The sequence below is a fragment of the Meles meles genome, chromosome 19 (assembly GCF_922984935.1).
Source record: "Meles meles chromosome 19, mMelMel3.1 paternal haplotype, whole genome shotgun sequence".
Taxonomy (NCBI): Eukaryota; Metazoa; Chordata; class Mammalia; order Carnivora; family Mustelidae; genus Meles; species Meles meles.
The window spans coordinates 54,783,867-54,797,284 of record NC_060084.1 but is presented as its reverse complement, the minus strand read 5'-3'; the positions used below and the strand labels follow the sequence as shown (position 1 = coordinate 54,797,284).

The 13,418-nt window shown below is 40.7% G+C and overlaps 3 protein-coding genes across 3 annotated transcripts in view; all 3 read right to left on the bottom strand.

Moving 5' to 3' along the window:
- LOC123931274 (zinc finger protein 208-like) overlaps positions 1-7,938 on the bottom strand; it is a 121,650-nt gene extending 113,712 nt beyond the window's left edge. The window contains 1 exon segment of the mRNA XM_045988204.1: positions 5,935-7,938. Coding sequence (XP_045844160.1) covers positions 5,935-7,609 — 1,675 coding nt within the window. The 5' untranslated portion in view covers positions 7,610-7,938.
- LOC123931367 (putative protein ZNF720) overlaps positions 1-13,418 on the bottom strand; it is an 867,309-nt gene that overhangs the window by 769,834 nt on the left and 84,057 nt on the right. The window lies entirely within an intron of this gene.
- Positions 7,708-13,418, bottom strand: part of LOC123930584 (zinc finger protein 736-like) — a 27,425-nt gene continuing 21,714 nt past the window's right edge. Inside the window, exons 4-5 of the mRNA XM_045986792.1 lie at positions 7,825-8,568; positions 7,708-7,724 (exon numbers count right to left, since the gene is read on the bottom strand). Of these exons, the coding sequence (XP_045842748.1) occupies positions 7,708-7,724; positions 7,825-8,568 (761 nt within the window). The remainder of the gene's footprint in view (positions 7,725-7,824; positions 8,569-13,418) is intronic.

Genomic DNA, 13,418 nt, shown 5'->3' with positions numbered 1-13,418 from the left:
CCAAAATGGCAGGGTGCCTGGGTGACTAAGTTGGTTAAAGCCTCTGCCCTCAGCTCAGGTCATGATCCCAGAGTTCTGGGATGGAGCCCTGCATCAGGCTCCCAGCTCCATGGGGAGTCTGCTTCTCCCTCTGACCTTCTCCCCTCTCATGCTGTCTCTCTCTCAAATAAATAAATAAAATCTTAAAGACCTGAATGGCCTGGATTAGCCATTCTCAATTAAGAAACAAAAACAAAAACAAAAATGGCTGCATTCCTGCTTCTCCCTCTGACCTTCTCCCCTCTCGTGCTCTGTCTCACTCTCTCTATAAAATAAATAAATAAATAAAATCTTAAAAAAAAAAAAAAAAAAGAGTTACAAGTGTGATCCTGAACTAAGGCAAAAGAACCAGGGCCTGGAGTTTCAGAGCACAGGAAAACACTTTTACAGGCTGATAAGAGCACATAGTTTGTAATGAGATATTTGTCTTACCTTAAGGATCAGTCCCTGAGACAAACTTTTCTCTGCTAATAACCCTAATGCTGGGGAAGACCCCCAATAATTCTGTTGGGTGCTTAAGGGAGGGGGAAAATGTTCTCTTGAGCCTGGAGGTTCTCAAGTACCTTGAAGTCAAATAATCCATAGACCAAGGTGGCACATTCAGGGGTTGGGAGGACAGAGAGGCTGTCCTGACTCCCTTCAGTTTCCCCATCTGAAACTTCCTTGGGAGTTTCACATATTAAAAGTTGAACATGTAGGGTGCCTGGGTGGCTCAGTGCATTAAGCCGCTGCCTTCAGCTCAGGTCATGATCTCAGGATCCTGGAACTGAGTCCCACATCAGGCTCTCTGCTCAGCAGGGAGCCTGCTTCCCTCTCTCTCTGCCTGCCTCTCAGCCTACTTGTGATCTCTCTCTGTCAAATAATTAAATAAAATCTTAAAAAAAAAAGTTAAACATGTAGATTGTTTCTTATCAATGATCCAGCATCTTAGGCCTGACAATAGGTCAGTTGAGTCAAAGTCATTTCAGGAGGCAATGACACAGGTGTATTTTCAAATGTACCCTATGGTACAAGTAATGTAATAGGAGGAGGCTTTTATATGAAACAAAAGAACTGTGATTGATGATTGGATCGAAAGTTAAAGAGTGCCTGGATGGCTCAGTCAATTAAGCACCTACCTTTGGCTCATGTTATGATCCCAGGGTCCTGGGATCAAGCCCCTAATTGGGCTCCTTGCTCAGTGGGGAGACTGCTTCTCCCTCTGCTTGTGCTCTCTGTGTCAAATAAATAAACTCTTAAAAAAAAAAAAAAAGTTTAAGCCTGTTTCTGACTTCTAAGGGTAGCCCATTGAGCAAACATCTGGATGTCAGACTTGAACTATCTTCAAGATAGACCGAGGGCAGGTAGCCACCACCAGACAGATCTTCCTGGTTTATAGTTCAAATGCATCTGTAGTGTTTTTAGTGGCCCATGGAGCCACAGCCCTAAGGCTATTTCTACATGAGCTATTAGGACCATTTTGTTATATCGAGTCTACAGAGCTTCAGGAAAAAAGGCAGTTTTCATCCTCAAATGATTCCAAGTTAGAAACTTGACAGAAAGATCAAAATATTTGGGGATTTGGACCCTGGCGTTGGATGACACTACAAAAAAAAAAAAAATCAGGATCTATTCCACTTTATAATGAATAGTATTAGAATCTTTTATCTACACATATGTATTACTGAGACATATTTTTTCTCTATAATCACTCTCATTGTTACCAAAAAACACAACCAAATGAACACAAATTTTATTGGAAAATAAGGCTAGTTCAAGAAAGAAAACTTGGCCTGCTTATTTACTTAAGTACCCCAAGAACAGAGGTTTGACTTACAGACTTTAAGAGCAGCTTTGCTGAATGTTTCATATTGAATCTCTAGATGGAACTCTTTTTTTTTTTTCAAAGATTTATTTGACACACACAGAGAGAGCACAAGCAGGGGGAGCAGCAGGCAGAGAAAAGGGGAGAAGCACACTCGCCGCCAAGCAAGGAGTCCTATGTGGTTCTCAATCCCAGGGCCCTGGGACCTGAGCTAAATGCAGATGCTTAACTGACTGAGCCACCCAGGCACCCCTAGACAGAACTCTTAACAGCCTCTCCAGGCCAGAAGACAAGCCAAATCCTTGCCACCAGACATTGCGTGGAACACCTATGGATTTGGGTGAACTCCTCTCTTCTTGGAGTCCCTCAAATAGCTCTAGGTTCCTGCAGCTGTTAGGAAATGATCTTCTTGACTCACACAGTTAACCCGCTGGGAACTCTGTCAAGAAGGTCTCAGGATGCTCTTTCCAAGGGGGCTTCATTTGTTTCATAAAGTGAATCTTAATCCCTTACAGTTCTTGAATCATGTCTGAGTCTATGAAGCTCTTTCCAGCTAGGATATCCTACAGAAATCTTTGGTAATATAACCAGGGTTTCTTAAATTGTTTGTTTTAGTATTTTATTTGTTTGGGAAAGAGAGAAAGAGTGAGCATCAGCAGGGGAAGGGGAAACTCCCCTGTAAGTAGGGAGATGGACACTTGGCTGAATCACAGGATGCTGTGATCATGACTGAACTGAAGGCAGATGCCTAACCCACTGAGCCACTAGGAACTCCTAAAAGCAGCATTGGCCAATGTGTCTTGTCATAAGCAGAACAATTGCTTATTGAAATTATGCAAATATGTACATGTTGGCTTAAAAATATAAGAATAGTCGGGGCGCCTGGGTGGCTCAGTGGGTTAGGGCCTCTGCCTTCCACTCAGGTCATGATCTCAGGGTCCTGGGATGGAGCCCTGCATTGGGCTCTCTGCCCTGCAGAGAGCCTGCTTCCTCCTCTCTCTCTGCCTGCCTCCCTGCCTACTTGTGATCTGTCAGTCAAATAAATAAATTAAATATTTAAAATATATATATATAAATAAGAATAGTCAAAAGGAGTCTCCAAATTTGATAGCATCAGCAAGGGAGAAAGGATAAATGTTTCAATTTCTTTCCAAAAGTATATTTTGGTGACCTAAGACACAAAGTTTCTCCCATCTGTTAAAAGCACTTTTTAAAGGTTTTTCTTTACATTCCTGTTAATTAACATACAAGGTAATATTCATTTCAGGAGTACAGAGTGTACAATTCCATACGACACCCAGTGCACCTCGCAGGTGCACTCCTTATCCCATCACTCACTTAATGCATCCACCTTCCCACCTCTGTTCTGGCAACCACCAGCCTGCTTGCTATAGTTAAGAGTTTGTTTCTTACTTTGTCTCTCCCTTTCTTGTTATCTTTCTCATTGCTCACTTGTTTAGTTTGTGGGAATCTACATAGGAGTGAAATCATCCGGTATTTGTCTTTCTCTGACTTATTTCACTTAGCATAATACTCTCTAGTTCACCGATGTTGTGGCAAATGGCAGGGTTACATTCCTTTGTAGGTGGATTAATATCCCATGTTGAACTGTTCCTCCAACAAATCCGTGTCATGGACGTGATGAGGGACCAGAAGGCAAGCTGAGGACAAAGCAGAAGCTGACACCCTCAACTCCCCCTCCATGGGATACATGTGATTCCTCAGGGACTCCTGGCTGAAGGAAAAAACAAATAGTTAATTTATGGAGATCACAATCCTGTAAGATATGGGTGACCCTCTGTTCTACAAATGTCCTAAAATTTACAAAAACAAAGCACTTCTATCAATTACCAAACTTCCAGAAGGCAATGTACATATGTTTAAGTGACCTTAGAGTCTGTAACCCATTGACAGATGCTTGAAGAGTGCAAAATATAATGTTCCAACTATCCTCATGGTAATGCCTGCCTAAGAGGGAAAAACAACCTTAACTTGACAATGGCAAGGCCTCCAGTATCCTGTGAGTCTTCAACATATGAAAATCATTTTGAAAATGCCCTTATTCCTCACCTTTCCCCAACCCCAAAGTGTAAACCCAGCCACCCCTCATGACCCTGGTGGCAGCAACTCTGCCCTCCTCCTGTCCCCATGCTTTAATAAAACAACATTTTGCACCAAAGATGCCTCAATAATTTTTTCTTGGTCATTGGCTCCAGACTCCACCCCACTGAAGCTCACCTATATTCCAAAACCACATCATAGAGAACACACTAGCGAGCAGGGCAGGTGTCCACTCAAGGTCCCTGCAAAAGTGCTACATACACAAAGCAGATGGCACGTAGCAGCACCACAAGCAGGTGAGCTCAAATGTCAACAATACCCCCCACAAAACCTGGAATATATCCATATATCACAGTCAGCAGGAGGAGGAGAAAATGATATAGTAAATAAACTAGGTGGGGAAATCACCCACCATTTCAACCATAAGGTCACTGAGAGAATGGATTCATAAGAATATTATTCCCTTCCATTACCAAATAGGTGACAGGTAACACCAGTTGCCTACAACTTTCAGTAAAATGAGATAGGAGCCCCCCGGGGGGCTCAGTCGATAAGCATCTGCCTTCAGCTCAGGTTATGGTCCCTGTCCTGGGATCCAACCCTGCATCAGGCTCCCTGTTCAGCAGGGAGCCTCCTCCCTCTCCCCCTGCTTGTGTTCCACGTCAAAATCTTAAAAAAAAAAAAAAAAATGAGAGAGGTTCACCTTGGTGGTAGGATAACACACCACTCATCACAAATTCATGTTAACATATTAAAAACCATTATGTTTGATTAATTGAAGTACATTAAGTTCACACAGACCATGTTACGCATTTCAAATCCACTGTTACACTTGTTCAAAATATGGAATACAAGCGTTAACCCCCATAGCTGATATCACGATGCAGAAGTGACTTCCTTAAGTTCCAGTGCTGCTGACAGTCGTAACAGATGCGTATGTGCAGCTCTACGGCATGGTAGGGAAGAGTTAGGGAACCTCTTTTTCTGTCATCGGGGAGGATTTCTTCATTTCAACCGCATCCACTCCTATTCTCTAAAGATTGCTATTACGAAGATACATCAGTAGTTAACTGCTGCGCCACCTTTTTTTCCTTAGAGAGCAATCAGGAAAACTTGTATGTCTAATATTCAGGAAGTTCTTTAGTTTTAGTAAATGGAGAAAAATATTGTTCTGAACACCTATTTCATGGCAACTTACATCAATGCTCTAACCCTAAGCAGTGTCTCTGTTTACATTTTCTTTGTTCATGTTGTGTATTACACAGTTCTCATCTTCCAAGGAAAATCTGGGATGCATGAGTCCCCCCGAGTGCAGCAGGGCATCGAATGCCCTTGACAGAGCAAAAATCAGGCTCATGGATTCATGCACCCAGTACGAGTAAATCAATCTCCAGAAGTGATTTGAGAATAAAATACATTAATATTTGTTGGTCACAAACCTCAAAAAGGCTCAATATAACAAAAAGCACATCGAAACTAATTGTACCCTGGTAAAATCTCCCCCACTGAATCTTTCCAGTGTAACAGCATAGCATTTTCTAAGTGTTTAACTTGATCTTTTTCCTTCAACTAACTAGTACTGTCTGAATAGAGGGACTGATACACTCCTTTTACATGATATCTATGACATTTATTGACATTAGATGTTCAATCAGAGAGTTTTCTAATTATTTGTATGATTCAATTTACCTTCTTTAGCACTTTGTGTTTGCAAAAGTGTGTATTAAAATGAGGGTCTTTCCACAATCATCACGTTTCTAGGGTTTGCATGGAGTGTGCATTTTGGGACACTGAGTATAGACTGAACTCCAGTTAAAGGTCTCACCACATTCATCACATTTTACCATGTTGCTCCCATATAACTACGATGTTTTGGGTTTCAGGGAGGGAGAGGGTGGACTTCCTTAGATGTGTGTAGTAATTCTCCAGTTACATTGGATGCAAGGTCTGTGATGTAAGGGTTCTATAGTCCTTACTCCTATCCTAGTCTTTAGATTTTTAAAGTTTCTCACCAGTATGACTTCTATGATGTTTGCTAAGGTGTGAGCGCCGGTAAAAGGCCTTGCCACATTCTTCGCATTTGTAAGGTTTCTCTCCAGTATGAATTCTGTGATGCTTAAGAAGGTTTGAGCGCAATGAAAAGGCCTTGCCACATTCCTTACATTTATAAGGTTTCTCTCCAGTATGAATTCTGTGATGCTGATCAAGGTGTGAGCGCTTGTTAAAGGCTTTGCCACATTCTTGGCATTGGTAAGGTTGATCTCCTGTATGAATTCGGTGATGCCAAGTAAGGTCAAAAGGCCAGCTAAAGGCCTTGCCACACTCTTGACATTGGTAAGGTCTCTCTCCAGTATGAATTCGGTGATGTTGAGTAAGTTGTGAAGGCCGGCTAAAGGCCTTGCCGCATTCTTGACATTGGTAAGGTTTCTCTCCAGTATGAATTCGGTGATGTTGAGTAAGGGCTGAAGTTCGGCTAAAGGCCTTACCACATTCCTTACATTTGTAAGGTTTCTCTCCAGTATGAATTCTGTGATGCGCAGTAAGCAATGAGCTCCGGTGAAAGGCCTTGCCACATTCTTGACATTTGTAGGGTCTCTCTCCAGTATGAAATCTGAGATGATTACTAAGGGTTGAGTGACCCTTAAAGGCCTTGTCACATTCTTGACATTTGTAAGGTCTCTCTCCAGTATGAACTCTATGATGTCGAGTAAGGTGTGAGTGCTGCTTAAAGGCCTTGCCACATTCCTTACATTTGTAAGGTTTCTCTCCAGTATGAATTCTGCTATGTGCAGTAAGCAATGAGCTCTGATAAAAGGCCTTGTCACATTCTTGACATTTGTAAAGTTTCTTCTCTCCAGTATGAATTCTGTGATGTTGAGCAAGGCATGAGCGCTCCTTAAAGGCCTTACCACATTCTTGACAATTGTAAGGTTTCTCTACAGTATGAAATCTGAGGTGATTACTAAGGGATGAGTGACACTTAAAGGCCTTGCCACATTCCTGACATTTGTAAGGTCTCTCTCCAGTATGAATTCTTTGATGTCGAGTAAGTTGTGAACGCTTGTTAAAGGCCTTGCCACATTCCTTACATTTGTAAGGTTTCTCTCCAGTATGAATTCGGTGATGTGCATTAAGCAACGAGCTCTGGTAAAAGGCCTTGTCACAATCTTGACATTTGTAAGGCTTCTCTCCAGTATGAATTCGGTGATGTAGATCAAGGTATGAGCGCTCTTTAAAGGCCTTGCCACATTCCTGACATTTGTAAGGTTTCTCTCCAGTGTGAATTCTGTGATGGCGAGTAAGGTGTGCCTGCTGGTTAAAGGACTTACCACATTCCTTACATTTGTAAGGTTTCTCTCCAGTATGAATTCTGTGATGTTGATCAAGGCGTGAGCGCTCCTTAAAGGCCTTGCCACATTCTTGACATTTGTAAGGTTTCTCTCCAGTATGAATTCTGTGATGGCGAGTAAGGTGTGCCTGCTGGTTAAAGGACCTACCACATTCCTTACATTTGTAAGGTTTCTCTCCAGTATGAATTCTGTGATGTTGAGTAAGTGTTGAGCGAATTTTAAAAACTTTGCCACATTCTTTACATTTGTAGAGATTCTTCCCAGTATGGATTTGCCTATGTTTCCTTAGGGATGAGGAGTACTTAAAGGTTTTACCACAGTCTTCACATTTGTATGATTTCACTTCAGTATTCATTTGCTGATGTTGAGATACGGTTGAGTGCCAGTCAAAGACTTTACCACGTCCCTTAAGAATGGGTGTTTTCTCTCCACTAGGGATTGTCTTGTTTCTACTTAGTCTTGATGACTGACTAAATGTGGGCCCAGGTTTAGCATATCTGAATGGGTTTTTGGCCTCATGAATCCTCTGATGATCACCAATATTGGAGGACAGGTGAGGACCATTCTCACATTGACTGGATTCATCAGGACTTTCTCCCAAATGGATACTCTCATGTATAATAAGGTTCGACCTCTGGTGAAAGGCTTCACCACATTTATAACATTCATACTGGTTCTCTGAAAACTGAGTCCTCACACGTCTCTGAACACGGGAGCCCTGGTTAAGTGTTTTCTCAGATTCAGGGCACCGAGCAATGCTGTCTCCATTGGAAGGGCTCTGGTCATTCTGGAGGGTCGACTCCTCAGTGAAGCCCCTCTCTTTTGGATCCCGCTTAGCACTTTCTTCTTCATTATTTAATCTCTGATTTTCAGAAGTATCTGATGGAAAGGTCAATCCAATCCCATTTTGAAAATGGTTCAAATCATTATTTTCAGCATGGACTAGATAACTTTCCAGATTGTCCAAATTGTCTTTCCACAAATAGCTATGTTTGAATACTTGATTGGAGCTTTTGCTGACAGAAACACACTGCTTTGTGGAAGCAGCCGACTTAAAAAGGGAGGTTTTCCAGGATGTTTTATATCCTTCACTATTCGGGTCATTTTGAGTCTTATTAGATGCCGTTGCCTCAGATGGGCTCTGTCCTTCATGGTATCTTTGATGCCCTTCCCTCTCCCTAGCACTGTCCCGGTCTGTCATTAAGTATACATTTTCAAGAGCACAATTTTTGTATCTACCCATGGTCACTTTTTGGAAAGAAGCTTCTATGCTCAACTTTTGCAGGAAGTTCTGGGTGTCATGTGAAGATACGGCTGAAAGATATCAAACAAGAGAAAAGTAAACTCATTGCACTTACTACTTTCAGATGAATATACTGATGATTTGTAACATACATGCTTCAAGTCAATCGGAGAGTGTCAGAAAGATGGCTGAGGAGGAATCATCAGAACTTTCTTCCTCCATGGACACCTTACCTTTGAACACAACATACTGACCACATATCCTAATGTATAATTCTGTGTTACTGTCATGTTGTAGCACAAATCCCTTCCTGTATCTCAAATAATCTGGAAAATGCCACATGAGCATAAAATTAGAAGGACGGTTATTTAAACATAAAACTGAAATGAACCAAATAGAAAAAAAAATCCAACATACTCAATAGGTAAAGATTGTAAGCTTCTCCTCTATGATCAGAAATGAAGTAATGAAATAACCCCACCACTGCCTTTCAACATGGTACTGGACATTCTAGTCAGAACAACTAGGGAAGAAAAAACACATAAAAAGAATCCACACTAAAAAAAGAAAAAGTTATCTGTGTTCACAGATGACATGATCTATAAAAGACACCAAAGAATCCTAATTTAATTTTTCATGGTTTTTTTTCTATTGTTTATATTGTTTATTTCTGCTAATCATTGTCTACAACATGTTCCATTTTCAAATTTTTTTTTATGCAATACATGGATGAGTTAAAAAAAAAAAAAAAAAGAGCTGGAAGGGTGCCTGGATTGCTCAGCACTCCAGCTCAGGCCATGATCTCAGGGTTCTGGGATCAAGTGACACATTGGGCTCTCTGCTGGCAGGGAGCCTGCTTTCTCCTCTCCTCTCTCTGCCTGCCTCTCTACCTACTTGTGATCTCTGTCTGTCAAATAAGTAAATAAAATCTTTTAAAAGAGAAAGAGAGAGAGAGCTGGAATAAAAAACTTAACTTTCCACGAGAAACGAGGAAAGGAAAAAACTTAAATGAAATTTAAAGACAAATCTGAAATAAATAAAATAGAGACCAAAATAGAAACAGAACACTGAATGTAATACCCAGTTTACCCAAAATAATAAAACTGACTGTGCTTTAACTTGGTCATCATTTATATACAACCAAATAAGATAACTTAGGAATAAAAACAATAACAACAATAATAGAGAATTCCTAAAATTGCACAAGTCACTAAGACTGAATTATCTACCCTCTACCAAATAAATGGGAACTCTCTCTGCCTGCCTCTCTGCCTACTTGTGATCTCTCTGTCAAATAAATAAGATCTTTAACAAAATAAAAAGAAACCTGTGAAAACTAAAAAAATTTACAACACTTGAGAACACAAACCCAACACATAAAAAATTTGTTGTTTCTACATAAAAAAGAATTCCAAAAGTTGAGACATAATACATTTAGAGGAACATCCCCCAAATAAAATGATTATAATTCAACATAATGATATCAAATCTGGAACAATGAAAACTATCAATCGTGTGCAGGAAATGAAAGAAGAAATAAGTGGAAACACATCGATGTTCTTTCACTCAAATACTTAAGACTATTGACCTATCAATAAAACTTCAACTGACCTACAGATTTAATGTACTCTCTATCAAATTCCCAATGTTACTGTTGCAGAAAGAACAAAATGCACCCTAACTTTACATGGATGTCACAGGATAACACACAACCAGAGTAATCTGGAAAATGAACAGCACACGTTGTGAGTTAAGGCATACTGCAAAGTCACAGTTATCAAAATAATATACTACAGACAGAAAGATAGGCATAGAATAAGGGAAGAGTGTAGATGATCTAGACATATATTTCTCCAATGTAACTGTGTATGACAATCAACTGAGGTCTTGTTAAAATTCATATTCTGATTTTGATTTCCGGGTTGGGTCTAAGTTTCTACATTTCTCACAAGTGTGCAACTGATGCCCACATTTTCAATTCCACAGTTCTAAATTACATAAATGAATCAATGAATAAATAATGGATGGATGGATGAATAAATGAACGAATGAATGAATGAATGAATAAGATAAAAATTAAAAATTAAATAAAATAAAACTCATGGATGGGGCTGCATCAGTGGCTCCAGTTGGGAAAGTGTCTATTTTGGCTCAGGTCATGATCTCAGGGTTTTGGGACTGAGCCCCACAGCAGGCTTTGTGCCTCTCTAGAGATACACGAAGAATGGAGAGAAATCAAAGGAGTAGTTAGGTCTAAGAACATGGCAATGGGAATCCATCACAAGAAACGACATGTGTAAGCAAATGCAAAGAACATACAGTACGACATTTTCAGAATACATTTCAATTTGTTAGTGATGTTGTGGGGGGAAAAAAGAATAGAAAACCTCAATAACCACAGAAACCATGTAACACATTGATTTTTAATACACTTCCGATTGAAATTGTACAATAATGAGGTGCTTAGAGAAACACAAATCATTCTATCCCTCTGGTCGTGATAGAAGAAAAAAATTCTAAAACCAATTAAAAAAAAAAAAAAACCATGAAGGATGAGATGATGAATTAGATTCCAAAAATATTAAGAATTTCTTTGCATCACAATCTTAAGAGATAGAAATAGAAGTAGAGTGATAGAGGCGACAAAGGACTCATTCTCATAATATATGCAGAACTACAAAGACTAAAGAAAAAGATACCACAACAGAAAAAGAGGGACACAGTAAGTAACTAGACACTTTGACAAAGAGATTATCCATAGGTTAATACCCAACTTCATACTAGTAGAGAGTAACAACACAACAAAAAAGCCAATAAAACGACAACTTGGTAACATCACTTGCTAACCAGAAGCCCAACACCAAAATCACATAAGCTACCAAGTTTTAGAAAGCACGCAGATAAGCCAGGAATCACTGCTGGTGTGTGTGAACAATGGTACAAGTTTTGGGGGGAAGGCTTTGGTAGCATCTATTAAAGCTCAACATATCTCACCATAAGGACTCGATTCCAGTCCCACATCAAACAGCCAGCAGATATGTGTACCTGTTCCACTGAAAGACAAATCATAGATTTGACATGTCAGTACTGATCATGACAGTCCTGCACAGAGAACCATGCCCCCTCCTGTTAACAGGAGAATGATGTGGCTGGTATCCACACAACGGAACAGGATCGCTCCACTCTAATGAATGATGCACAGTAACATGCAGAAAAACCAACCAATTCACAAAAACAGAGAAAGAAAAAAAGCCAAATATGAGAGTTCCCATTGCCTGCTGATATTTCTACAAAGTAAAAAAAGGAACACAGCAATCCCTTGCCTTAGATGCTGAAGCAGTGCTGAGCTTGGGAAAAAGTTACTGAGGCCTCAAAGGGAGTTCAGAGGACAATATTGTGTTTCATGACCTCGATGGATTATACAAATCAGTCCAGTCTGTGAAATTCCATCCATGAAACTGTTCACTTGTGATCTGCACATATGACTACTTTCCTTTTTTTTTTTTTTTAAGATTTTATTTATTTATTTGACAGACCGAGATCACAAGGAGGCAGAGAGGCAGGCAGAGCGAGCAGGGAAGCAGGCTCCCCACCAAGCAGAGACCCCAATGTGGGGTTTGATCACATGACCCCGAAACCATGACCTGGGCTAAAGGCAGAAGTTTAACCCACTGAGCCACCCAGGTGCCCAAATAAATAATTTTAGAAATTTTATATTAAAAAATAGAAATAGGGGCCCTGGGTGGCTCAGTGGGCTAAGCCCCTGCCTTTGGCTCAGATCACAATCTCAGGGTCCTGGGATCATGCCCGACCTCAGGCTCTCTGTTCAGCAAGGAGCCTGCTTCCCTCCCCACCCCACGGCGCCCCCACCCCCCTACCTACTTGTTATCTGTCAAATAAATAAATAAAATCTTTAAAAAAAAAAGAAACAAAAGCCTCATCATCAAAAACCTAGATGTAAGTATTAACAATATACACATACTGACAAATTGAAATAAAATAGGAAGGAATTTTACACTGTGACTACATTTTATTTTTATTTTTTTTTAAGATTTTATTTATTTATTTGACAGAGATCACAAGTAGGCAGAGAGGCAGGCAGAGAGAGAGGAGGAAGCAGGCTCCCTGCGGAGCAGAGAGCCCGATGCGGGGCTCGATCCCAGGACCCTGAGATCATGACCTGAGCCAAAGGCAGTGGCTTAATCCACTGAGCCACCCAGGCACCCCTGTGACTACTTAAAAGCATGCTTTAAAGAAATGCATGCTTAACCCTAACAGCATGATGAACAGGGCTGGCAGCACAGACACAATTCCTCTGGAAATTGGCCATTATCCCATGTTTCCCTACAAACCCCCAGCCGCTTCCTCTGGGTGGGCTGCAGGTTTGAAGGCCCCAACCGGCTGAAGCCCCCTTGGCTGGCAAAGCAATGAAGCTACAGCTGCCCTTGATCCCCAGCTCTGTCTGCACGTTCTGATCTAGGTCTGAAGCGTGGAGGTCAGTTCACACAACAGAATGAATGTGAGGAGAGGAAAATTTGTTTTCCTCACTCCATTCTCCATTCCTTGGTTTGCCAAATACTTAAAATGAGGTAAGACAGATTCATGAGAAAAAATAAAATTTCTTAATTATGAGAGCCTGAAAGACATAAGGCTCAAAGACAAGCAACGGAAGCTAGCATGCCACCGTGACTTAAAAAAAGGAGGGAGGGATTTAGAATTGCACATAGGGGTCATAAACTCACAGGAGAATGGAAAGATGAAATCAACTTCGAATGATGCTTTGCCCCTCCAGGTAGACAACTCTTGAGGATGTAAAAAGTTAGTCTTTGTTGTCAGCAGTCGTTCTGATCAAGGTCCTCCATCTAATCGATTCTTGGTATGTATCACAGACAAGGAGGGTAATTTGTACCTCCCATTTCCG